This window comes from Pezoporus wallicus, unplaced genomic scaffold (assembly GCF_028554395.1).
Source record: "Pezoporus wallicus isolate ANWC-B61680 ecotype Strahan unplaced genomic scaffold, APGP_CSIRO_Pwel_v1 contig_227, whole genome shotgun sequence".
Taxonomy (NCBI): domain Eukaryota; kingdom Metazoa; phylum Chordata; class Aves; order Psittaciformes; family Psittacidae; genus Pezoporus; species Pezoporus wallicus.
The window spans coordinates 15,425,066-15,452,505 of NW_026635704.1; the positions used below are offsets into that span (position 1 = coordinate 15,425,066).

General features: G+C 36.8%; 1 protein-coding gene across 6 annotated transcripts in view; it reads left to right on the top strand.

Moving 5' to 3' along the window:
• The window catches only part of SNTG1 (syntrophin gamma 1), a 320,400-nt gene that overhangs the window by 203,730 nt on the left and 89,230 nt on the right, over window positions 1-27,440 (top strand). For all 6 annotated transcript variants that reach the window (XM_057397761.1, XM_057397760.1, XM_057397759.1 and 3 more), the window contains 4 exons: window positions 14,588-14,690; window positions 16,043-16,125; window positions 17,309-17,439; window positions 22,845-22,974. In XM_057397761.1, coding sequence (XP_057253744.1) covers window positions 14,588-14,690; window positions 16,043-16,125; window positions 17,309-17,439; window positions 22,845-22,974 — 447 coding nt within the window. The remainder of the gene's footprint in view (window positions 1-14,587; window positions 14,691-16,042; window positions 16,126-17,308; window positions 17,440-22,844; window positions 22,975-27,440) is intronic.

Consider the following 27,440-nt stretch of genomic DNA (forward strand, 5'->3'; position numbering starts at 1 on the left):
TATCTTTCCCAGAGATTAGATCCTTATCTGCCAAGAACCTTAGCAGGTCAACTGCATATATTGATCTAAAACATTACTTCAAATACAGATTTGTCCAAGAATTATTCTTCATGTCATTATGAAGTTGATAACATTTAGAACTGAACAAATAGGAATAGATTTGTATATTAATATTTATTCAAATTTAGAATTAAAATTTGATTTCAAATTCTTTAAGACTATTTTGTATTCATTTTTCATGAGCATTTATATGCTGGTGGTTGATTAGTGTGACTATTCATGAAAAGTAAATGTTAAGGTCATATTTGCCAGCAGCAAATTTTATATTGAATATGTAAATGTGAAATTTGCCACTAGCTGTGTGTATGACCCCAGCCTTGCACTGGGATTAGTGTAAGCAAACTCTTATTCTGGACTGATCTTTCTTTTTCTCCCACAACCAGGGCTCTGCCTAGACAAAATATTAAAGCCATGTTTTCAACTATCTTAGACATACCTCTCTTTATAAAAGATTTTAAAAATTGAGAATGTACTTCAAAATGCTGTATCAACCGGATGACTTTCACTCTGCGAGCACAAGGAACAGGAACACAGTAGCTGACATGTAGTTTAGTAATGTATACTCATTTTGAAAATTATTAATGATCTTTTCAGAAATTGCATGCAGAGAAAACTGTACCTCTTTAGTAAATGTGTCAGAAATTTCATATAGAATATGACTGTAAGAGCACTTACTCTCATAAATTTGAAGTGTGGAAGCAGTTTTAAGTAACGGTGGATTCTTCCACATTTAATAGATAAGCAGGCAACATCATTGTTTTGTTAATGATGGCTAGAAAACTCAGACCCTTTAAGTTCATTGCTTTAACAAGAACAAAAAAAGTGCAGTATGAACAATTATGAAAAGAAAGTACTCAAAATCCTTTAAAACAAATTGATAGGAATTATTTCCTTCTGTCAAGGAGTGCACATCACCTGCAAAATTTGGAGACCTTAATTCCAGTTTATTGTCTAATTTCTGTTACAGTGTATTAGAAAAAAATATTTCCACTTTCAACTTTGCTTTGATTTTTTACTCTCACTTTTTTTATTTAAAAGTTATTTTTGAAAAGGTGAAATCTTCTATCTGAAGCTTTATAGCTTTAGCATAATGTCTTCTGGCAGAAGAAAAATATCTGTTTGTAAAAGGATTTTTAGTGATTTTTATTCTAAGCTTAGCTGGGTACTATAGGAATCATGCAGATAAATACGGAATGATTTTGTTTATTCTGTAAATATAGCTGATGTTATTTTTTTTCATGTAATGTGGGTAACGTACTTAGTCTTTTTCATTATGCTGTATATTTTATGTAAGTTTTGTATAGGGGATGGAGACTTCTAAATCATTCTACTGAAATTTTCCTGTCTAATTGCTGTGTCTGTTTGTTTTGAGAGGCAATACACAGCATTTTTCTTCAATTCAGCTTATGAATTTGGAATCTGTTATTTTCTCATACACTCCTAGATAGCTCATACACTATGCTTACTTTTTTATAGAATAATGCATGCATTATCATGAATTGTATGCCGTAATAGCTGCAACCCACAAGCAAAATGTTAATATTCTACATAAGAAATACTGATATTATTACCTGCTGTGTTGGTTTTCCCATTTTTTTTTATTAGTAATTTCATGACTGAAGCTCTGGCCTATATCCAGCACTGAGTGTTTTTGTGGCAGATCTTATCACCAGAAAGTGTCATTCCAGAATAACCTGGGTTTTTTTGCAAATTACTTGATCATAATCAAAACCTTGCTTAAAAATGTGTCAGGGAAATCTGTGATGGAGTATTTAGTATGGTGTATATTATAGTATACTAGTCCATAAATACTTATTTTATTCTTTTTTTTTTTAGTCCAGAGAATGTCAGATGAAATTTTTCTTTTCATTTGAAAATGGTTTTATCCATCTTTGCTATCTGAATAACAATACCAAGAACTGGTTGGTACTCTACAGAGAATTAGTAAATTATGGTTCTGGCTTATTCTTGCTGCATATCATATTGGACCAAAAAGCACTAAAATTATATTTGTGTGAGTAATAAAGAAAAAATTCACAAGGGTATTGTGCCGATATGATGAGTAGGATATTAAAATATTAAAATATTAAAATATAGCCTAGATTTTGCTTAAAAGTCCTTGAAATTTTATGTGATAAATCCTTGAATGTAAATGTGCAAAGTGTCTGGAGGTTGCTTAATTCTGCAGATACTGGCAGCTTTTTTTAAATATTCTCCTTGACATGCAATGTAAAGTAAAAGGATACCACCACAATCTCAGCATAGCCTATTATCACAGTTGGTTTCTGATTATTATGAAGTTCAAAAACCTTGTGACTTAAATAAGAAATCTTCTGTAGACTGGTGGGATAGCGTATCATTTATTTGGTTGTACACACGGGTGCACAGAGGTTGCTGTGCAACTTTCTGGCCAACCTGTGTAGAAAATAGTAGATGCTATTATAATGGTATAAATTGTTCTTCCATTTCAGTAGGAGTTTTGTTTTTTTTTATTAAGAAGATCACACATTTTTCCCAAAGCAGCTTCAGCCAATATTTGATTTGACAATGTCAATGAAATTGATCCCCCAAAATATCCACTTCCTGTGTAAATTTATGAGCTATCATACCAGTGATAACTGTGTGGCTGACTGGGTTTAAACCACGACAGAGGTTTACCCAAATATGGTAGAAGATGAAATGTACATGTTAATACAACTAGTTGGAAACAGAATTAGGCTAATGGATATATAATATTTGACTGATAGTTGTGTTGAGTAGTTTACCTAAATACATGGTGGTGATTTTATCCATCTCATGGAGTCGTACTTTACAGTTAGAAAACTATCTTAAAGTTTTGTGTTGTCCAAAAGAATTACAGTTTCCTATTACATATCCTTAAAAAAATTGTAGAATAAATGTGGTTTAGTTTCAGCCACACTAGGAGCAGGTCTGCTGGTATTTCTAAGGTTTTATTAAGGCATTGGCCTCATTTCTGTTAGCTAGTTGTTTTGGAGCTCCTTAAATATATAATTACAAAATATATGTTCATGAATTAGCTCTGGAAGAGAGTAGGTGCCCAGCAGCTAGACACATAATAATGTTCATAAAGTGGAACAACTGGGAGAGTTTAGAGGACTTTAAGACTGTATAACTACACAGATCATTTAGTGTAGCTGAGTAATTCTAGAAAAGTAGAGCCATGCATGGAGTAGGTAAAGTGAAAACAAAGATAGGCAGTTCTGAACTCTGGCATGTACTCACTACATAGATATACTGAAAAAGCTCATGGAACTTGGGATGAGTTTGGGTTGGAGTCATCTGCTTCTTTTATTTTTTTGTGAGTTTACATACGTATTTTCTTGTTGTCATGAACTGCATGTCATATAGAGCTGAGTGGCTAATAAATGGATATTTGTGTATTTATTTTCTTCTATGGACCACGGTCCCAGACCAGTAGTAGTACATGGAATATAGGTTTGAAACAGTAACAAGACCCATTGTCTGGAATTAGAATCAATGTTTGCCTTAGAATCATCAGTCTGAAGCTCAGCTGGGATGAGTCAGACAATTTTGGAGATCTTTAAACTAGATTCAAAGGGGGATGGGGTTGTAGCTGGGCTTGCCCCAGTGGGGCAGCACTCCAGAATTGATGAAGACTGGGAGGCCTCCTATAATCCTAGGGTGAAATCGGTGTGCTCAGCTCGCTCCCTGAAATGTCTGTACACCAATGCGCGCAGCATGGGAAATAAGCAGGAGGAGTTGGAAACCTGTGTTAAGTCAGGAGATTATGATCTGGTGGCAATTACAGAGACGTGGTGGGACAGCTCACATGACTGGAATATAGTCATGGAGGGCTATGTCCTTTTCAGGAAAGACAGGCCAGCCAGGCAGGGTGGTGGGGTTGCTCTTTATGTGCGGGAGCAGCTACAATGCACTGTCCAGGGACAGATGACGAGCGAGTTGAGTCTGTGGGTGAGAATTAAGGGGCAGGCTGGCAGGGGCGATACTGTTGTGGGTGTCTGTTACAGGCCACCAGATCAGGGTGAGGAAGTTGATGAGGCCTTCTACAGGCAGCTGAGAGCAGCCTCACAGTCACAGGCCGTGGTTGTCGTGGTGGATTTTAACTTCCCTGATGTTTGCTGGAGGGACCATTCAGCAGCCCAGCCACAGTCCAGGAGGTTCCTCCAGTGTATGGATGATAACTTCCTCCTGCAAATGGTGGATGAGCCGACCAGAAGAGGAGCGCTGCTGGATCTCATCCTCACTAACAAGGAGGATCTGGTCGAAGCAGTAAGGGTTGAGGGCTGCCTTGGTAGCAGCGACCGCGAGATGGTGGAATTCAGGACCTTGTGTGGTAGGACCAGTAGAATAGCAAGTAGAATTGCAACCCTGGACTTTAGCAGGGCAAACTTTGGCCTTTTCAAGCAATTGCTGGGGGAAATCCCATGGGCAAGGCTGCTTGAAGGTAAAGGGGCCCAAGATAGTTGGCTGGCATTCAAGGATTGCTTTTTCCGAGCTCAAGATCAGAGCATCCCGACACGTAGGAAGTCAAGGAAGAGGGCCAGGAGACCTGCGTGGCTAAATAGGGAATTGCTGGGTATGCTCAAGTGGAAGAGGAGAGTTTACAGGTCATGGAAGGAGGGGCTGGCCACTTGGGAAGAATATAAGGCTGCTGCTAGAGGATGTAGGAAGGCAGCTAGGATGACTAAGGCCTCCTTAGAATTAAACCTGGCGAGAGGGGTCAAGGACAGCAAAAAGAGCTTTTTCAAATACATGGCAGATAAAACTAACACCAGGGGCAATGTAGGCCCACTGATGAACGGGATGGGTGCCCTGATGACAGAAGATACAGAGATGGCAGAGTTACTGAATGCCTTCTTTGTCTCTGTCTACTCTGCTGCAGGCAGTCCTGAAGAGCCCTGTACCCCTGAGACCTCAGATGAAATCAGGTCAACGGACTGGTTTGCCTTAGTCGATGAGGAATGGGTTAGAGACCAGTTGAGCAATCTGGACATCCATAAATCCATGGGTCCAGATGGGATGCACCCGTGGGTGCTGAGGGAACTGGCGGAAGTCATTGCTAGACCACTCTCCATCATCTTTACCAAGTCTTGGGAAACGGGAGAGGTGCCTGAGGACTGGAGGAAAGCAATTGCCACTCCAGTCTTCAAAAAGGGCAAGAAGGAGGACCCGGGTAACTATAGACCGGTCAGCCTCACCTCCATCCCTGGGAAAGTGATGGAACACCTTATCCTTGGTGCCATCTTAAGGCATATCAAGGATACTACGGTTATGAGGGGCAGTCAACACGGCTTCACCAAGGGGAAGTCATGCTTGACCAATCTCTTAGCCTTTTATGAGGAAATAACACGGTGGATGGATGATGGCAGAGCAGTGGATGTGGTCTACCTTGACTTCAGCAAAGCGTTTGACACAGTCTCCCACAGCATCCTCACAGCTAAATTGAGGAAGTGTGGACTGGATGATCAGGTAGTGAGGTGGACTGTGAACTGACTGAAGTAGAGAAGCCAGAGAGTTGTAGTCTATGGGGCTGAGTCTAGTTGGAGGCCTGTAACTAGTGGAGTGCCTCAAGGGTCAGTACTGGGACCAGTATTATTTAATATATTCATCAACGATTTAGATGAGGGTATTGAGTGTACTATCAGCAAGTTTGCTGATAACAGTAAGCTGGGAGGAGTGGCTGACACGCCAGAAGGCTGTGCTGCCATCCAGCGAGACCTGGACAGGCTGGAGAGTTGGGCAGGGAATAACTTGATGAAATATAACAGGGGAAAGTGTAGAGTCCTGCATCTGGGCAGGAACAACCCCAGGTTCCAGTATAGGTTGGGGAACGACCTGTTAGAGAGCAGTGTAGGGGAGAGGGACCTGGGGGTCCTAGTGGACAACAGGATGACCATGAGCCAACACTGTGCCCTTGTGGCTAAGAAGGCCAATGGCATCCTGGGGTGTATTAGAAGGGGGGTGGTTAGTAGGTCGAGAGAGGTCCTCCTTCCCCTCTACTCTGCCCTGTTGAGACCGCATCTGGAATATTGTGTCCAGTTCTGGGCCCCTCAGTTCAAGATGGACAGGGAGCTGCTGGAGAGAGTCCAGCGCAGGGCAACGAAGATGATTAAGGGAGTGGAGCATCTCCCTTATGAGGAAAGACTGAGGGAGCTGGGTCTCTAGAGAAGAGGAGACTGAGGGGTGACCTTATAAGTGTCTATAAATATATAAAGGGGGAGTGTCACGAGGATGGAGCCAGGCTCTACTCAGTGGCAAACAATGATAGGACAAGGGGTAATGGGTACAAAGTGGAGCACAAGAGGTTCCACTTAAACTTGAGAAGAAAATTCTTCTCAGTGAGGGTGACGGAACACTGGAACAGGCTGCCCAGGGAGGTTGTGGAGTCTCTTTCCCTGGAGACATTCAAAACTCGCCTGGACACATTCCTGTGTAACCTTATCTAGGTGTTCCTGCTCCGGCAGGGGGATTGGACTAGATGATCTTTTGATGTCCCTTCCAATCTCTAGCATACTGTGATACTGTGTAATATAGTGATAGATCATGGTAAAAAATGTATTAGAGTTGGAATCTATAGAAGGAATTAACATTTTTAATTTTTCAGAGTATGGTATGAAATGTTTCAGTTCAGGGACCTATGGTGTCCCCTCTGACCTATGGTGAAGGACTCTAAAGTAAGGTGTTCCCAGTCCTAATAGGCTTAACAAGTCCTAGTCCCTTGCTTTTCACAGTCTCTGTATTGGAGCAATGGCCTTGTAATGATTTAATATGAACTATGATGACCACTAAGTGAAGTCTGCAGTGAAACAGAATCCAGAATTAGGGTACATGACCTAAGAATGCAAATTAAGCACTTACAGTAGTGGTTTGTTTTTTTTTTTTATGGGTGATATTAGTAATGATGGTAAGATTCATGAAAGAAAAACAGGAAAATGCTGCAGACTATTCCTTTCATTTTTTCCCTCAGGTGTTTGCTTTGATACCTTTTGCTGAGGCACTTAATATATTACTTTTGAAAAGATAAACATGCAACCACACAATAATTGCACTCTACTGCTATTCTGATTGAAAGATTATTAAACATTTTAGTTGATTATGGAGTTGATTAAACAGTTGATTATGGGGAATAAAAAAATTTAAAGGTTTCCAGAAAGGTGTTATCAGATCTTTTAGACAAAGTCACTTGTAAGTCCTCTGCTCCACAACTGCTATACTTAAACGTTTAAAAACAGTTTCTTTTTTTCCAGCTTGACTGTAAATATATCACTGAACTGACAATATCATCTTTTAACATTGGAACTGCATTGAAGAAAGAACTGAGGAGTCTGTGTCCTCTGTGTGACCTATATTTGGTCCTCTGTTGCCTGAATGGATTTTATTTTTCTTTTTTGTACAAGTGAACTATATTTCCAATATATTATTTGTGAAATTAATTTCTTTCTACTACCTTCTTACACTTATTCTTTGTTGCTTACATCTGATTAATTTATTCATTTCCTATAAATGAAACTGTGCAGATGTCTCTTCGTGTCATCTAATATAAATGTCCTGCTTTGCCTGTAGGCTTGAAACATGATAAATTCTATCTATTTTTAAATGTGGATACTTAGTTTTCATACTTATGCTTTATACAGGGGTCATGAGGTTGTGTGTTCTGGTACTTCTGTGTCCAAAGCTCATGAGCTTGTGAAAACAGGTAGGGCAAGAATCAGCGAATGAAACCTGAATATAGCTATAAGGTAACTTATGTTGTAGTTAGTCTGAGAAATCACCTGATAGTCTAACTTAAAACAAGTGCTGTCACTTGGAATCAGGAATAATTTTGTCTCTAAGTGATCAGTCTTATGGGACTTGTCAAAAATATCAAACCCTGTATATCTGTGTATGTTGCTCTGGAATGATCTTTTCTGTAGTGCCTTAGTAGCTGGGGTATTCACTGAGTAAATGTTACCTTGATTCAATTCCTGTGTCATCTTAAGAAACTGTAAATTTCTGTCTGCCACTTTTCTGAATGATTGCTCAGTTGTAGGCTCAGTAGGGAATCTTTGCTGCAACTGCTTATCTTACTGCGTCCCCTTGCACTTTTTTAAAACAGTGCCAGTAATATGATACATGCAGAAGAGGGTTCTGAATAGAAATGCATGTCTTGTGCCCCATTCTGCCCCACATTTCCTTTTGCCTTTTTGAGGAAGGTCCCACTTCTAGTGTGCAGTCCATTTGTATCTAAATATATAAGACTCGTTCTGGAACCAGGCAGCAAAAATTCAAAGCCTACAACTATGGTAGTGTCAAACAATGGTCTGAAGTATACTTTGAGTTGTGCAGCCTGAGTAGGAACTGCTGTCATAAAATGACGTTTCTAGTTTGCTCTGTATATCAGAAAGAGAAACTTTCTGAAGGAAATACGCTTTGATAGGTTTTACTGTTTTATTTGTTAATTAACTTTCATTGTTTGTAAATACTGTGATGAATATCACATCATAGGTATTAAAAACTCCCCATACAGTGATGTGTTTTTAATGCAAATATTCTGTATTAACTACATGGCTTTTACTGAATAAAACAGTTAATTTTTAAAATAAAAATAATTCAAGACAGTTGTGTGCATGCACAGAACCTGCTAGCTTTGGGCTTTTATGTGATTGTACCAAAATCTACCAATGAATTTGCTAGTAGTGCACTGTATAACTGCACAGTGGCTAGGAAGGTATTGTCTGCCTTTTTTTTTTTTTTTTACTTCCCTCTTTCCTCCCCCCTCCCAGATGTTTACAATTTAATGTAGTCATCAAATAAATGAATTTTCCTTTAAAGCTAAAGAGTGCAATTTGCTTCAGTTCAGAACACAGGTCTTGGGGACTATATAATCTGGTTTAAATCTTTACCACTTCATTGGTGGGTAAATTTCATTGGTAATTTAATAAGGGATTTACAGTCTTATTCAGGAAAGAATGCTTACTGAAGTCAAAGGGACTTAATGCCTCAGTGCTTTCCTGAATATATTGAGAGAGACTTCAACATATGCTCAAGTGTTTTCTTGAAGTGGGACATTAAAAGGTTTTATAAAATTAAAAGGCAATATAATTGTAGACATTATTAAAAAATTCAGACTAGTGTTATTATTATGTAGAGGTTTTATTCAGCAGTATTGCATATCACCAATAAAATTAGCTTCTTCAAATGGCCCCTTTGCAGTCATTACAGTAATTTCATGGAAATATAGACAGTGTTGCTTCAGAAACACTGGCTTTTCTAATTTAATTGTTTCACATAGCTACTGATTGGGACAAGCACAACCGTTATTTTCGCCTGTCTCACTTCACTCACGAGTATCCTAACTTTATGCAGGACTGTTTGTGGTAGATGTAAATTATTTCTTGATCCCACTGGTAGTAAGCTTATGCTTTGCATAAGGAAATTCATTGGCAGTATTTAGTGTTTCTGTTTGTGTAGTTCTTTTGACATCAACTCATTCTACATTAAATACATAAACCTGATTTCTAAAACAGCAGCAGGGATTTAATATAGAGCAATAATGTTGATGGGATGTTAAGACTTCAGTGTCACAGCTTCTTTCTGCTTCAGGGATGACTTCAGTAGACACTGAGCACCAACAAATCAATAGCTAGTATTGCTCACTAAATGAAATTAAAAAATAAATCTAACTCAAGTAGTAACAGCAATACTGAATAGCTTTTTATTATTTAGTGCATACAACATCTGCATCAACACATTGCTAACTACAGCTACTAAAGTTAACTACTATTCATTACTAACTACTAAAATAAAACCCTGATATAGGAAGTTGAATTCATTGCCTGAAACCTAATGTTTTGTAAAAGATCTTGAAAACATTAAAAAACTAGGGCTTCATAGGAAATAAACCCCATGCATCATGAATGGTCAGTGCAGCCTCTGGGAATAAAATGGATTATTACTTTTCAGTGGTACAGAAAAAAACCAAATCTTCTTAATGGTGTGTGGTCATGCATTTTCTTCAATCTGAGATGCAGTGCTTTAGAAATTTTCAGGTCAAGTGCATAGACATACAGATCTCTTCCAAAGGGAGTTTTTCCATGGCTTATGGTGGGGAGATATAATCTTGTTAGACTTTGGAAGTGTTAGGTCCACTATTGAGTAAATTTTTTTCCCGGCAGATATTCCGTGGATTCAGCACTATCTCATCTTCACCAAATTCTTCATATATGATGGGAGATCTTTTAAATATTTTTATTTTATGTAAATTTAGAACTGCCTTCTCTATTACCAGTAATGAATGTAAGATCTCTTACTTATTTAGCTACATTTCATTTGTACTGAACTTTTTTATCATTTAATACACAGTGGGGAATGTATTTTAAAAGAAAGCAATTAATTGTGGATTAGTCACACATCAAATATAGCTAACTTTAATGATAAAAAATGGTATTTGTATTCTACCCAATGCTGGAATATTTTCTGCAAGGGATAGGATCTTTATGGAAATCATTGGTCAATCAGCAATTGTATGCAGAATCCCTAGTAAAATTCCTTTCTGGAAGGTCCATACGGTTCTTTAGAATAAAAAACTGGGGTTGGAATAATATTAGTCCCCTTTTTCCAGTGACCTGTTGTTGCTTTTAACTACTGAAAAAAATGCAGTGCCACTTTAATACTACTGTTCAACCTTCAGTGAATCAAGATCTCCACAGTACTCTATTTTGCTCTTTAAAATGCACCTTATCCCTGAATGGGGAGAAAAAAACCCTAAACTAAAACCCGTGTTTTTTTCTAATTTGTGGACTAACATATTAGGAATTCAACATAATTATATTAAAAGATGGAAGTAGACATTACAAAATGAGAAGAAATTTGAGAGTTTTCTAAATTACGATTTTTAAGAGAGCCTCATTTTTACAGGAAGTAGAAAACAGTCCCTAGCGTTTTAGTCTTATGTCATTTTTATCATGCATACAATATATGATGGTGCTGGCAAAAAAAAAAAAAAAAAAGATCTGGAGTTAGTTGCGCTGTTCGGCCTAGCCCTAAGTTTTTCTTATAAGTCAGAAAACATGCTGTAACTCTGAAAAATATGTATAAAGGATTTAGGTACTCTATTTCCATCTTGTCTTTGAAATATTTCTAGAATTATCACTGCCAGGAATAACAAACACATATGTTGTCAATGATAGTGCTTGATTGACAAGGCATTGGCAATGCATATACAATAAATGAGGGAGCTCTTTTCCAAGTAAGAGAGCAGGATGGCTGAGTAGATACCTATCCATTTCTTTATCTAAAATACTATATCATGATCTACGTTGAGTTTCTTCAGTATGTTCATGGGTTACCTTCAGTTGTAAAAGCTCATTACTACTTTGTTAGTGGAATATGCTACTGATTTTCAGGACTGCATGGATATACTTGTGCAGATGAACTAGTTTTTCATGAATGTACATTTTCCAAGCCTGAGGAAACATTTACTTTCACACAGTTGTCTTTTTACTAAAATTGCTTTATAAAGTTGAGTTAAACTGATGTTAGGCAATAAGGAAAAGAGAAAAAATATTTCATGTGCCAGTAATCTGAATATTGGTAGAATTCCACTCATGTTTGTAAAACTCTAGAAATTCATACTGTATTCCAGACAAATTGTTTGACTCTATGTTTTCAAGTGGTTTGGGGTTGTTTGTTTTTTTTTTTTCTCATAGACATAGCCCTCCATAACAATTTGTCACATTACCTTGGGCTGTTATATGTTTTTGTAAAAGATAGCAGTATTCCATTTATGAACAAGAGCTGTTCTGGCATACCACTAAAAATATCCCTCACTAAAAGTAGATTTCCTATTGTATCTTGTTCTCTTTTTGCATGGAGGAATGGCGGTATGGCATGGTGTACACATAAGTACACAAAGTAAATGATTCCTAAAAGGAATATTTGATTTAAAGCAGTTCAGTAATTATTAATTTCTTACATAAAATAAAAACAAGAAATAGAAAATAACAGTAAAGCTTTTAACTGAAAGCTACAAAAAGACAATAAATTTCATTAACAATCCCATTTTCTTCAGCTAGCCTTATTTCACAGAATGTCTTTGTCAATGACTAGGAAGTAAGTGAAATGGAATTGATAGCTCACCTCCTCTTTGTTGTAATTATTACCTAGTAGTTTTTTTTTTTAATCTTTTATATCTCTTTAGTCTTTATTCTGCATGTCAAAGTGGTCTATATAGTTCATACATTTGAAAATGTACTTCAGTGAAATAAGTATTGCTAATAACAACTAAAATATGTACCAAATTAAATTCTTCATCCTATAAGATAAAAAGGTGTGAGAGAGAGATATGTGAGAAAAAAGGTTACATTAGACTACTTATGGCAACTTCTAGCCTTTACAGGACAATATGTTGTCAAATGAAATCATACATGTTTGTGGCTTATTTTACTCTTGGAAGATGAAAGATTCAGGGGCAGAGTTTACTGTTTCAGCTTCTTTCTCAGATGTTATCCACTTCTGAGGTATCTTAAAAGGTGACTTCACAAATTAAAGTTGTAGATGCTGTAATGTTTCCACTTATTTCTTCCCCATTCCTGAGTGAAAAGAAATAATTTTTAAAAGTTAGGGGTAGTTATAGTGTTCCTGCAGTTTGTCTATCCACATTTGTCCTTTCAATAGAGAGCACATGCCTGTAAGTTTCTTGCTTACTTTGGCTAAGACTGCTCTGAGCTGTGTGACTGCTACATAGAGAGGAGAAGGATGAATTTTCTATGAAGGCTGAGAATACAATAGGGTTTCTCTGGTGGAATTCAGGACTTTGCAGTCTTGATCTACTGTTCTGCAGATTTCAAGTCATCTTTTTTCTATGAAATATGTACACTTAGGAATTCTAAAGTATAAAACGCATCAGAACGGGGAAGTGCTCATCAAAGAGGCTCTTGTTAGAGATTAAGTTTTTGGCATATAGTTTAAGTTAATGATTTTTTTTTTTCTGTATATTTGTTTATTTGCACACATACATATAAATACACACTACATTGCAAATTGTGCCATGACAACCACTATGCTTTTTTAAACAATAGAAAGCCTAAAATCTTAGAGTGTATTTCAGATACTGGATCCAACATTCTGTCATCATATTGCTACGCCTCTGTAGCAACCAGTGTGGAGGAGGAAGTATTGTGCTTGCATGTTTAAAGGCAAAGTTGACATTTTTTCTTGAAGAATTTATTTAAGTTAACTTAATGTAATGCAGTAATTCCATGTGTAAGCATCAAACCATTTAGCTATATGCATAAATGCATACCTTATGTATAGTTATATACATTTATAACTAAATCTGTAGGATAGGTTGTTTCTAGGAATAGATTAAAGAATAGCAATCCTCCATAAATTATTTGCAAAGCTTTCTCACAAGCAGCATCATCACAGAATGGTTACCTGTGTTACCCAGCTACTATGAAAACACTGTAGAAAGGGAGCAGATCTATGCTACTTTAAAACATTAATCTGTCACTGTGTAGCTGACTCTATGCACAGTATGAGCACAGTCACAGAGACAGAGATATGGTTCTGTCTTTGTAAGCCCAAGTTAAATCAGCCCTTGAAGAGTTTTGAAGTTTTAGAGCCAGAACAGGAAATTGTTGTTCTGTGAATCAGTTGTGTGACGTGATGCTTCTTGGCTCACATGTTATAAACTGATTCAAATACTATTCCTTCACTGTAAGTATAGCATTTTTGCTTAGTTGCTGTTGTGCCTCCTTTGTGCCACTCTGGAGAAGCACTTGGGCTTCCCTTTCTCTGCCATATGTCTTGAGTGATCTATCAGCTGTAGCACACGGAAGCTAAAGGCACGAACAAGAGCTGCAGGAGCAATTGGGGAGAGTACAGGAAGGCTGAAAGCAGACACAGGTGCATAGGTGATTTATGCATTCCTGTGTCCAGAATGCAAGCTGCCCTTTGGCAAAACCCAAGCTTGTGCTTATCTAAGACTTAAGGCTTAAAAGAGGTACTTTTCCTCTGTGGCTGTAAGGAAGATTAGGTCTCTGATCTATGCTAGAGCACTTCAACTAAATTTAACTCTGGCTGTTGGAAAGACTTAATCAGAAGATTATGGCACAACTGTGGAAACTACTGCTATTGTTTTGGTTGGGGACTTATGAGACAATCTGGGGGGAGAGGTGGTGTGGTTTTAATTTTTTTTTTTTTTTATACATACAAGCTAGTGTGGCTGATGCCAGATCTGAAAGAAGAAGGAGGTGGGCAGCTGAACAGTTTCAGGGAGCAAGTTGAGTAATAGTGCAAAAGCCAGTGCTACTGTAGGAGGCAAGTGGCCCCCCACTGCTCCACTACCTGCATGCGTGTCTAGAAGCTCAATTGACAAGTATATAGCAAACTTTATATCTTGCTCTTTTTAAAAAGAACTCATTGCAATAAATGGCTAAGCAGTTATGTTCTGGTATGTGAAAGCTATGTGGCATTGCTTGCATTTGCTGATGCATTTTGGTCATACATATTCCATGGTGTCCTATTTGTATTTCTCTTCCAGGTTCAGGTCCTTCGCAACGCAGGAGAAGAAGTGACCCTAACTGTGTCCTTTCTGAAAAGAGCACCTGCTTTTCTCAAACTGCCACTGAATGAAGATTGTGCATGTAAGCCTTTATTAATTAGCCAAATGACAACTCAATTCAGTGTTCATGAATGCTTGCAGCTTGCAAGTGCAAGTGCATTGAGAGTGATTTACAGAAGCTTTTTTGGTCAGCACTACTGTCTGAGTATGAGCTGCTCGTATTGCCAGGTCTTGTAGTAACATTCACCTCAAGCAAAAAATTGCTATCTTTGCTTGAAAAGCAAATCACAAGGCATTTGACTGGTGTGAATCAGCAAAGTTGCAGGTAAAACAGTGGAATTACATTAGTTTACAGTATGATACAGAGACATTTTAGTCTGAAGGAATTATGTCTTGTAAATGTGACAGAGATTGTGTGTGTATGTTTAGATGGCTTGACTTTCCCATTTAAAATTCAGAGGCTTTGGTAGAGGTGTCTGTCTACCTAAGAATAAATTACTCCGGGATGATAAGTATTTTGTTTAAGTCCAACTTAGTTTTAGTCAACTAGCCCCATGAGAGACATATGGAGACAGCTGTCTTCCTTTAATTATATTAAATTGTAAGTGTGGGTGCATAATTATAGACAATTGCAGCATATCCAAGCATATTTATATGTCAACCTGTGCCTTTTGTCACCGTTTTCCTTCTGCTTCTTGCTCCTAAGAGAGTAAAATGAATTGCTTGATTTTTAAGTAGTAAAACAACAAATATTTTGTTTCAATAATTTCAACCTTTTTAGTAGTAATTAAATAGTCAATTATTAAATAATATTTTATACAATCATTTGTTGAAATACTGTGTATTAATTAATGCCCGTGTATTAAAATTTAGTGGGACAAGAAAAAATTTAGAACACCATAATCTTACATAGCAGTACATTTGTTCCTTTTATGAAAGGTAGTGATACCACAGAGTACCCGGAGTAATGCACAGAAACATGCATTTACATCAATCCTATCATGTTATTTTTGGGCTTTAGCATATAGTTTCCTAAAATGTTACAAGGAGAGTTAGAACTGTAAACATCGTCAAGACTAGCAAAAGCATTGTCATGACTAGTTCCTTCAAGTGAAAACTGAGCAAGGGGGTACACACTTCCCTTTTATTATCAAATTTGCAAAAACCGCTGGGCTTCTTTTTCTTGCTAAACAGACTATGAACTCTATTAAGCAATGCACCAGGAGAGGTTTTCTTGAGCTTCTCTACTTAGCTGATGAAAGCTACCCATGCAAAACAGAGGACTGATACTGGCTGAATGGAGAAAGTACATGAATGTTAGATATGACAAATCTAACGGGGGGAGGGTATATACACACATACTGACATACACAAATTTGAATTTTAGCATTACAAATTAATTAAGAATTTTTTGTCATTTCATATTTGTATTAGGTGCCCCCAGCGACCAAAGCAGTGGCACATCCTCTCCCCTATGTGACAGTGGTTTGCATCTCAACTACCACCCCACCAACACGGTAAGAGCATTGTTATTTTTTGGGGGGGGAATTAAATAGGAAATTAATTATACTATAATACCTAAGTGGAAGTACCTAATAAAGGACAGCAACATGAGACAAGCTCTAGTTTACATTCGAGATAGACAGTTCCATAGAGGGTGAAAGAAGTTGCCAGACGTTATGGCTGAGAATTAAACTATGACAAATCATATCAGCTGAGATTGTGCCTTGATAGATATGATTACTACTTTTATCTGGGCAGTAGGGATTTTGCAGAAGTTTTTCTCTTCTAGATTATTTCCATGGCATAGGAATTAAAATTATAAAAATGAAAATATATCTATTTAAAGAAAGGCAGAAAGTTTTTTTCAGGATAGTTTTCTATATTAGGTGCATGGTTTTGCTGATTTTTAAGTTCAGAGTATTTTGTTTCTAGTAATTTACGCTTAAAATCTTGCCAAAGAATGATGGTATTATAGAGGAAAGTCTCTCTAGGATGAAATGCTACAGATGTCTGATCAGATTTTTATTAAAAGCTGCCTTTGGAGTGCAATGAGGGGCTTTAAACAATTTTCTTTTTCCATCATTTCCATCATTTTATATAGTTCTTAAGTGGATTTTGCTGTGCATTTGTCTTTATGATAGGTGAAAACATGTAATATCTTGTGTAAATAGGTAAAGCATGTAGTTTTGACTAAACATTTTTCATTACATGTTAAATCCCACGCACAATTACCAGGTTTTGAGGTGATTTCTTAAAATAGACAGGTATGTAAATGTCTACAGGGCCACGGGGAACAACTGAGTTATGGTTGTGTAGTAAATAATTTAGAGATCACCTTTATTCAGGGCACAGATATAAGGCTAGTAGCTGATGATGAGATACATAGTAAATATTCACTTTTATTCATAACTAGCCATTTAAAAAAGAGGACACAGTCTGTTTTCTCTAGGGTTTTAGAATACTGTTCCTCATACTTCCTCTAAGCATATTGATGTTGAGGTTTATACAGATTTATTTTATTTGTGGGAACTTCAGAATGTCTCCAGTACTAGCTAAAACTGATGCCAAATGGTCTGGGGAAAGCGGAACACTGCCAAATGATATATAAAGTCTCTGAAGTCTATCCCTCTCTTTCCAAATCTGCTGAGTACTTACATTGAAGCCCAAAACTGATAAGGACCTTTTAATATTTTTCAGGATACATTATCATGTTCTTCATGGCCAGCATCCCCAGGACTTAGGTGGGAAAAAAGGTGGTGTGATCTCCGATTAATTCCACTTCTTCATTCACGATTTTCCCAGTACCTTCCAGGATCAGATTTGTGCAGGTAAAGAAGTCCAGAAAGTTGAAACAACTTGACTTCTTGGTTGACATATAAAAGCTATAGGGAGTTGCCTTGTTAGAGGAATGGCATTATTAATTCTACCACAGCTGTCAGAGACATGAAATATTGGAGCTTTCTTTCATAAAGGTCTGTTTAGGTACACTTTCACCCATATTCTGCTTTGACATCAACCAGAAGGAGGGGAGAAGATGTGATCTTCCCACTTGCACCTGGTTGTCAGGCCCATGTCTCAGTTTGAGAGTGCACACATAGACCGTCATATTTAATAACTGCTAATGCTCCTGTTCTGGAAAGCTTCTTTCCTACCTGTTGTTTTTTAATACCTTTACTTTTGCAATGCACTGAGCTCAGTTTTTTCAGGCTCATTTTTTTCTCACTGAGCTCTGCAATGTAATTTTATTTTTAAAATTTACTTCCTTCTGTTTAAGTATTTTGCCTGATAATTGGGTGAAATAATCCTGTTGTTTGGGAGCAGCAGGAGCTGGCTGCCCCATGGGGAAGGTGAGCCAAGAGCTGACAAGGCTGGACAAGGAAGTGTCCATACAGACAAGGACCCTGTCCCACTTCCCTCAGTGTAGGAGCAGAGCAAGCCTAGGGGTGGTCTTCAGATGAGTCCATTGCGGCAAGGTAGGGCCCAGGTCAGGCTGGAAATTCAGCCTACACGTCAGATCTGAATCAGTGGGATATATGACTAGGCACAGGCATAGATGAAACCGAACTCAGGCAAGGACCAAAGGCAAAAACCTGAGCTGATAAGCAGCTCCCAGGTGAGTAGGGCCCCCTACTCAAGCTGTTCCACAGCAGCCTGATGCCACATCTCACAGCCACATCATAGCAGAATTAGCCTCAAGCACAAGCTCCTGCTCCCCCAGGAGGGAGAGGAGGGTGGACTCTGGGCCCTGACTCTTGTATCAATGGAAATGCTAAATAATCATTCTTGATTTGTGTTCTCATAAATTCAGATTACTGTCTTCTGTTTCTAAAATTTGAAGGATCACTGTTATTATTTACTTCTAGGGAAACCCTTTTATAGCTCTGAATATCCTTCTTATTCTCTGTGTTTCTTTCATAATTCTAATATATTTTCTATCTGACAAAGTGATCAGGACTGCAAGGAGGGTCTGTCCTGGTTTATATTAAGACATAATGCTGTTCTGCATAATTTTTCTCTGTTCTTATCTAATATTTTGTAATAGTCTATTACCTTTTGACTGTAACTGAGCACTAAGGTGATGTTTTTCAGAGAAATGTTTGTTGTAACTGTTGCATTTCTTTCATCAATGTTTATAGCTACAGTAGAGTCCTTTGTTACTTACATATAGTTGAGGTTATTTTTTCCCATATGTGTTACTTGACATTTTTTAACATCTAATTTCATTGCCATTTTGTCTCCCAATCACTGGGAAAGCTGTGCAAAGCTCATAGTCAGGTTCACAAATACGGCATCACTCTGATGGATGCCAGGTGCCCTACAAGCTGCTTTATCACTCCCCAACTCAGCAGGACACAGGGGAAGAAGGGTGACTGAAAAAAACCTTGGGTCAAGATAAAGACAGTTTAATAAAGCAAAAGCTGCACACAGAAGCAAACAAAAGATTTATCATTTACTTCCCATCAGCAGGCAATGTCCTGCCACTTCCAGGAAGTAGTGTTTCAGTGCACGTAGTGGTTAAACTGGTTAGAAGTTTTAAATACCTAGGTATTTTATGTATATATAAGAATGAAGTTGTAATACAAACAAATTCAATGAGTTACAGCATGTAAATCATTAACTGGAGGACAGCTGTATACAGTTATAGAGCATGTGTCTCTATTACTACTACTTCTAACTAATCAGAAACATTAACTCCTAAAATGAGCACAAAGGACTTACTTGTGAAGCTGTGAACCCTTGCTAATTGAAATAAACTCTGGCTTTCCCATGTAGCCTTCATGTCTTCCAGCTTAGATGTGTGAATCTGGGAAGAATAGTGTGTTATGCTATACCCTAGTGGCACATCAGGGACTAGCAGTTTAAAATTTCCTGTTCTTCCAGGCAAACACATGAAAAATTATCAAATTAATACAGAAAAACTTTGTTACTATTTCTGGAAAGACTGTTTCATGGAAGAGCCTTTCGGTATCTTTTCTCTGTTTCTATGCTCACCCTTCCATGTGTTTCTGTGGGTCCTACAGTTACCATCTACCCCAGGGGGTTGGTTAAGGAACCCCACCCCTGAAACTGGTGAAAGAGGAGTGTTCTTCAACCTCAGTCTGGGGTTTGCATAGCTTTAATTTTACCTTTTCTTATCACAGCGTGCTTCCTTCTTATTCATTCTCACAAACATTTGAAAGTTGGACAAAACCTTCCCATAGCCTCAGTTGATTCTAAGGGCTGTTGTTGCTTAGATCTGCCTAGGTCTGACAGCATTTTCCTATTCACAGAGCTGAAATTAAAGTAGGTTAGGGAACAGTTGTTTTACCAGTAGATAATTCTGAAGCTTAAAACAGCCTGCAGCTTTTGAGTAGTAATAGCAAAATCGTATGTACTTGGTGCCATGATCCTTTTTCTCATTAATAACAGTGGCGAGCTCGGGGAGGTGTAAACTAAAGGCTACAACGGTGTGTTTGTTGAACTGAAAGGGAACAGGTTGTATTCACCATGGATGCAGGAGGTTTTTTATTAAATTCTGTGAAAACCTTTAGCTCAGTGTTTTAACAGTGGTTGAAATAGAAATAATTAAGCGCATGAAGCATAAGTGGCTCAAAATTGTGACAGTCAAATCAGATCTGTTCTGCTGTACACTTCAGATAAGATATTGAATTGAATAGAGCTACTGACATAGAAAATTAGAGCATACTCAACTGTCATAGTGCTAGGGTTCTAAAATTCAGACTTCTGCATCAATAAAACATGAGCTTAAAGTGCACATTATAAAATTTGTATTTTACAGAGACAGATTTTAGGTAATAATGATATTCCTGAGATTTGGATTTCCAGAAAATAAATTTGAAAGTATATTCATACAAAACAAAATACCTAAATCACACTTAAACCTTGAATAACTACTCTGATAATTTTTCTCCTTGTGTCCTTCTATGCTGTCTAACAGGAGGAAGTTAAGAGTACTTAAAGAAAATAAAATAGTATAAATATAGGAGAGGGAGTGGGGTTTCCTTAAAAAAAGCATAAACCAAACATTTTAGGTTGCTATCAAGAAGTTAATAAGAGTGTTTTAAATTACTGGAATATTTTAAATTGTTAATCCGTCTCAAAATGTGTTACGAGAGAAAGGTAGATAATTTTTAAAAGAGACTGCTATATAGAACAACATTAATGACAGGATATTGAAAATTAGAAAGCAACATGAAATGGAAGCTAATTCATTAAATTTTCTGTACTTACTATTTACAAAGCTGTAGTTTGTCTGTGCTTATTGATACTTGGCAAGAACACTCTGGATGAATGTTGTTTTTTTTTATGTGCATACATCAAATACCTAGGGAACAGTAGGAACAGTCTGATGGCCTGAATGCATCAGATTCAATGTGTGTGGTGTGAAGGAAATTTGTTCATCAGGACTGAATCTGGAACAGGGTTTCTTTGCTTGTGCAAGTTAGCATCACACATTAATAATTACTTGGATTCCTACTTTGGTTTACAGTAGACTGAGTAGAAAGAAGAGGAGTTCTGAAATTAATGTTGTAAGTTAGTCAACAAATTTGAACATCATGCTATGTTCTTCATGTAAGGACTTAGAATTTTATTCTTGAAGAATTTACCGTTTATATTTATAGCCATTTAAAATAAGGACATAGCAAATAAATGCTAGCTACGTTATCTGAAGATACTTTAATTAAACCTTTCTCAAAAACTTTATCTGACATAAGTGCATGTCCATGTCAGTTACGTGACCACTGACAGCTACTTCTTTCAATGACTCATTTGCACATGAGACATTGAAAGAAGTAGCTCTCAGTTTGTACCTTTGGGAATTTAATGAGAAGTCACTACTCATGTAAAAAGGCAACTAAACTGAAAAGTTAGCTGACGGATTTAGATAAACCACTGGTCTCTGCATGGTCGTGTTAGGATATGTAAGTCTAATCCTCCTGTAAGAGCTAGTTCTCATGATGAAAATCTTAAAGCAATGGGGTGGGTCTAGTTCATTTTTAATGTTTCTCCTGACCAAAAGATAAGCCTGTACTTGACATGGATGCAGCAAAGACCTTTATGGTAGAGATAGCTATTAGCTGTACATTTTATACAACTAGAATATAATTTCAAAAGGCAGAAAAAAAACAACAAACTTTGCTGATGAGTATCTGTCTTGAGATTTCAGAAACTGTCATAAGTGACACTCAATTTTACCCTGAAGATAATGCTCACTTTGCTTGAGCCATTCTTAAAGAATCTGAACTACGTACTTAATTTTAAACCATTAATTGATCATTAACAGGTAGGTTTGCAGCAGTGTGCCAGAGGTAGAATTTAGTATTTTCTGTATGTTTAGTATCTCTTACTCTGGGATATGGATTAATATTGGAAGTTTTTTGGTTCTGAAGCCAGATACCTGTGAGCCTTCCAAAGGCTGTTAGCCAAGAAGGCTATTTACTGAAGAAATTAGGTCTGCTACTCCTTTAGTGTCTGAAAGTTTTCTCTCATTCTGTAATTGCTCAGCACTCAGCTGTGGAAAGTCAGTCTATAAGGCATGACAGATTATTGCATACATGCCCAGATTGGTGCTGGGGTAGAAGCACCCAGGTGTCAACTGCTTTTGTCATTTAATGTCTCTTGGCATTTCAGTGTATTTTGGTAATGATCCTATATTCAGAAATGCAATTGTAGAAGTCACTAATGCAACCTGATTAATTTTTTATTCTACAGCTCTTCTATCAGTAGTGTAGAAAAGGAACAAAACTCTATAACCAAGAGCAGCCAACAACGGTATATAACCTTACTGTATTTAAACAACGTATTAGAAAAATGAAACAAAAGTTATTGAGAAAAAGGTACTGGTAATTCCTGAATTTTGCAAATGGTTGCCTAGAGTGTGCAATGCGTACTTTCCCTCTCTGTGGTCAGCAGTATTATAGTATTGACTTTTTGGTACATATCGGCTATTTCACTTGTTTGTCCTCTGAAGTCATGCATTGTTCGTCAAGGTTCTGTGGAGCAAGTCCATAGAATTTTTTTATAGCTTCATGGAACCTTAATATAGACTGAGTTGACCTTTTAACATGATCATTTTAATATGTCAGGTATTTATAAACAGAAAAAAACAGCAATTTATCAGTGTTCAGTGGCTGACCATTGTAAGAAAAGCATTTCTACAAGCATTGTTAAGATGATATGCTAGAACAGATGAAATTTTATTCTGACCTAATCTATTATGATATGTCTATAGGCAAAATGCATTCCAAGTAATTGCTGTGGATGGGGTTTGCAGTGGAATAATTCAGTGTCTTTCTGCTGAAGACTGCATTGACTGGCTACAAGCAATAGCAAGTAACATTTCCAACCTCACAAAGCACAATGTAAGTATAGATCCAAGTAAGCCAGAAGGTTTCCCAATCATACTTGATCATAACTGTCATAAAAGCCTAATGGGTTCACACACAGAATTATCTGCATATAAACAGTGCTTGAGGCTGTCTGAGAGAAGTCAACTCAAGTTTGTCATCAAATCAGACTTTGTGAGAAGCCATTGAATGGGAAAATATTCTTCCCTAAAGTCATGTATTTCACTTTATCACTATCAGAGTTATTTGCTTCTTAGCAATACCAGCTAGGATTTGAAACAAAGACCAGACACACAGGAGAAAGCCATGTGTAATGGGTAAACACATATGAAAAAAAAAAAAAAATCTCTACTTTCTTGATAGTTTGAGAAAACACATCTATATAAAGACTGGTATAATCAGATCTGAATTAGATATTAGGTCTGTTTAGGTATTGTTTAACACAAGGAGAATGGCAAGGTGCTTCTGTGTTATAGACACAGATGTTCATTACCAGCAAAGGTTTAATGCATCTGTGATTCATGCACTGTGCTTTTATGATCTGATCTTGTTGGATAGGTGTCTCTTTTTATTGAAGCAAAAATAAATGCTACACAAAAGTTTTACCAAACTACTAGTAAGTTCAATTGAAAGGTCTTTTGGAACTGCCTGGGATGTGTTTTATATTTGATAAATGACATGTAGTTTTTCCCGTAGAAGCCTGTATGATATCTTTCCTGATTTTCCTCAAAAAGTATGGAACACATGGGTAATTCCATTATTTTGAAATGAGTTATAGCAAGGAAGCCCTAGAGAATTTAATTTACATTCTCTCAGATTTCCTTAAATCTGCTTTAGACTCCCAAACCTGCCTCTGAATTTGCTTTTGTTTCAAATACAGGGAAAGCATTGAAGTAAGTTATATTTCTTGGAGATTTATATTCAAGATGCAAAACTATATTCCATCTGGCAACAATATGTAAAAGTCATTGTATTATAAAAACGTGACAGACATGAATTCATCCACCATCTGCAAGCTTCCATGCTGTACAAGCCAACTTTATGGCTATTTATTCATCCTTACAGTTCTGTTGTTGTAGAGAACCTTTCTTGTCTCAGTAAGCTTCCTGGCAATTGAGGGTGCTGTTTTTCTCTCTTTTCATCTTTATTTCAGACTATTAATGTTTTTTGCTACCTAAAGCAGTGTATTTGTTTACTCACGACAGTACGTGATGATACAACTATTATGCCAATTTTCATATTTGCTTTATCCCAAAGACATGTAAAGTACTCTGTGAGAGTTAAGGCTTATGACAGTTATCCATTAATCTATTTTTCAAACTGCTCTAATTGTTCATAGCCCATATGAATTTATGGAGACCAATGAGACTCTCTTTCCGGTAACATACTTTATTTTAAATTGTCAGTTGCCAGAAAGAATTAGTTATTTGACAGCATATGTGATAAGTGAATGTAAGAAACATTAGGCACACAGAGTGGAAAAAACCCAAACTGTTGCTCAGAACAATGATTAGATGTGATTAGAGGTCCCCGTATTTTCTTTCTTTACAAGATGGTTATTGACATATACATACTGTTAATGTTAGTGTTTTTCCCTTAAGAGAGGCATTTACTCACAGTCTCCCTTACTGTGGCATCCAGTACCAAAGAAACAAAGACAGCATAGGACTTTATTTGAACTTTTGAGCAATTTGGCTGATTATTAGTTTCAATTAACTTCTTATTTCTGTCTAGAGGTTATGAAAAACAATTTGTTTAATTTAAACACCATTTAGCTGATGGAAAGGTTAACTTTCATGCTCTTTCTCACATCCTTCTTTTGAAAAACAAGGAAGCAGATGAAAACAAGACTATAAAAAACTAAATTGTTTCTGAATGCATTTCGTTTACCTGTGTATCAAGTTTGGGCTGTGTAGATTTGGGTGGAATTTATCTTACCTAACTTTAAATGTCTTAAAGCAGAATGTCCAAAGAGTGATCCACATGATTTATTTTCAATATCTCTATTATGATGAGATTAATTCCCTGAGGACATTGCTTTCTTTCCTTTGACTGGAAAGGGACCCTAGGGTGGAGAGTTCAGACTCAGCGCCTAGAAATGTGTATATCACATGTCTGTCACACCTGCCTTTGAGAGGCCAGAGAGAGTTTCTCCAAATAAATCTGCCAAAGAAATGTCTGGGTAATTTGAAAAAAAAAAGCATACTAGTTTCAACCAGAAAATCTGATTTATTTTACTTTTTCACACACAAGCTGGCTGAAAAAAAATGATCTGATGGTTCAACACCACAAATGTGTGTGGAAATAACATAGCTTTCTGTCCCTGTGGTCCTGTATCTATCTATCTTACAGTTCTGAGTCCCCGACTCCAAAATTTCATGTTTGAGTCTACAGTTCAATTAAATTTTTATAATAACAAAATCTCTTCTGTCATGATCTAATATGTCTCAAAAGGTTATGTGACTCACTCTCAGAATCATCAGCATAGCCAGTATCTACCAGAGAGCAAGGAGATAATAAAAATGCAGGAGTAGAAGCAAAACCAAAATCTTGATATCATTATCTTTCTTTCATAGGCAGTGTTGCTAACTGAATATACTTGATGGAAGCTGGAATATGGTGCCTGCAAGCAAACACATTTTGCTTGCAGTGGTTAGACTATCAATCATTGTACAGTGTGAGAAACTTGTATTATTATGCAACAAAATATTTACAATTTTAATGCAAAGATATATGAAATTGCATCCCGACTACAAAATAAGAGATTAACTAAAAATATCAATATGCTAACTGAATTAGTGACTTCAAATTTTCATCAAAGACAGACTCCAGGTATGCACTCTTTTTCTTCATATTCAGTAAATTTGAACTAGTGTCCTCTAGCATTTCTAAAATGCTGAGAGTGATACCACTAATTTTCATTTCTTTAGCACCCCAGAAACCATGGAGAACTTATATATGAGATGAAATACATCCCTTTAAAATCACAAAACATGAATTGACTTGATATGTGCCAAGATGTATACTGTAGAAATGCATTGTTGGAAGTGACTTAATATCACACTTTAATTCATGATGTGATGAATCCATCGTGTGCTGAAGTTTGGGTAATTGTAAAGGGATTCTGTAAGTCAGTAGTAGAGGAAGAGAAAAAAAGTACAAAACAGGAGAAAAAACCCCTACAAGTATAGTAATATGATCTGTTCCACTTGTGGGAATATCACAGGACTACTGCAGTGTTTAGTAAGTTACTGAAATAAATTAGTAGTACATGTCTCATTTTTTCTGGTAGATGCTTCCACCAGTAGGAACACACTGTGAAATGTTATATTACATGAATAAATCAATGTCACTTACATGAAGTGAACAGATTTCACATTTTAATTTTTTAGCTGAAATACCATGGCAAACCACCAGGGTGCTCTGATGTTAGTCATTTTGGAGTTTTGGGGGATTTTATGCTCTTAGATGCCCTGCAAAATGTGTATTACAATAATATTTAAATTTTTGTTGGTTGCTAAGCATGTTTGGAGCAAATCCAAAAAGGTCAGCATTATTATCAAACCTCATGCAGTGGTATATTCTGTAGTAGTGCAAAGGACAAATAATGGCTATAATTCAGAAGTTGAAAGCCTTGTAAAATGAAGGCCAAAACAACAGAGGATTATAGGAAGTCTTCAAAATATTACTTAATAGAATAGTTTTTACATATACCTTTTATTTTTTTTCCAAGACAGAACTACTCCGATAAATTGGGTGTTGTCAAATACATTTATGTTCAAGTGGATTTTAGGCAGTGTTAGGCATTCAGGTGTTTACAGAGTCCTGACATTTCAGGTTTTTGTTCTGCATCCCATTCTCAACCTTGTAAAGGGAAGTCTACAGAGGTAGTCATTCCAGTGCTGATGTTTAGGTTTCTGAAGGAACATTTAAAACTCAGAACTCAATGCACTTGTAACATCCTGCTCCCTTTTTTTTTTTTATTCCATAATTCTCTTAAGGCACATAGATCTAAATGAATAAATGTAGTGAATGCAGCATCAAAATTCAAAAAATAAATTCCTATTTTTCCTCCCCTTTTTAACATGGGATGTTGCCAGCCTGACATTTTTGAGCACATCTGTTTCTATGTCACTGTTATCAAGTATTACATGTGGCCTTGTCACATATTTACTTACATTTTGGGCAGTTTGATGCACGTATTATTTTATTAGTTGCCTGTATGTTTGTGACTGAAGAATTGTCAGGTATTTTATATCCTCTTGGGTATATTGATTTAGCTGTAAAGAAAAAGTTAGGTCTTGCCGAACTGGATAGTTGTTGCTCCAGTATGTTTCATCTGTGCTATTGTAATGTATCTGAGTTTAAAGGATAATGTCTATCATGTGACAGGTCAGGAAAAAAGCACAAGAAAAGAGTATTTATTTGGGAAATATTGCTTCCAGAATAGCTACATTATCTGGGAAACTTGTAGCAAGAAA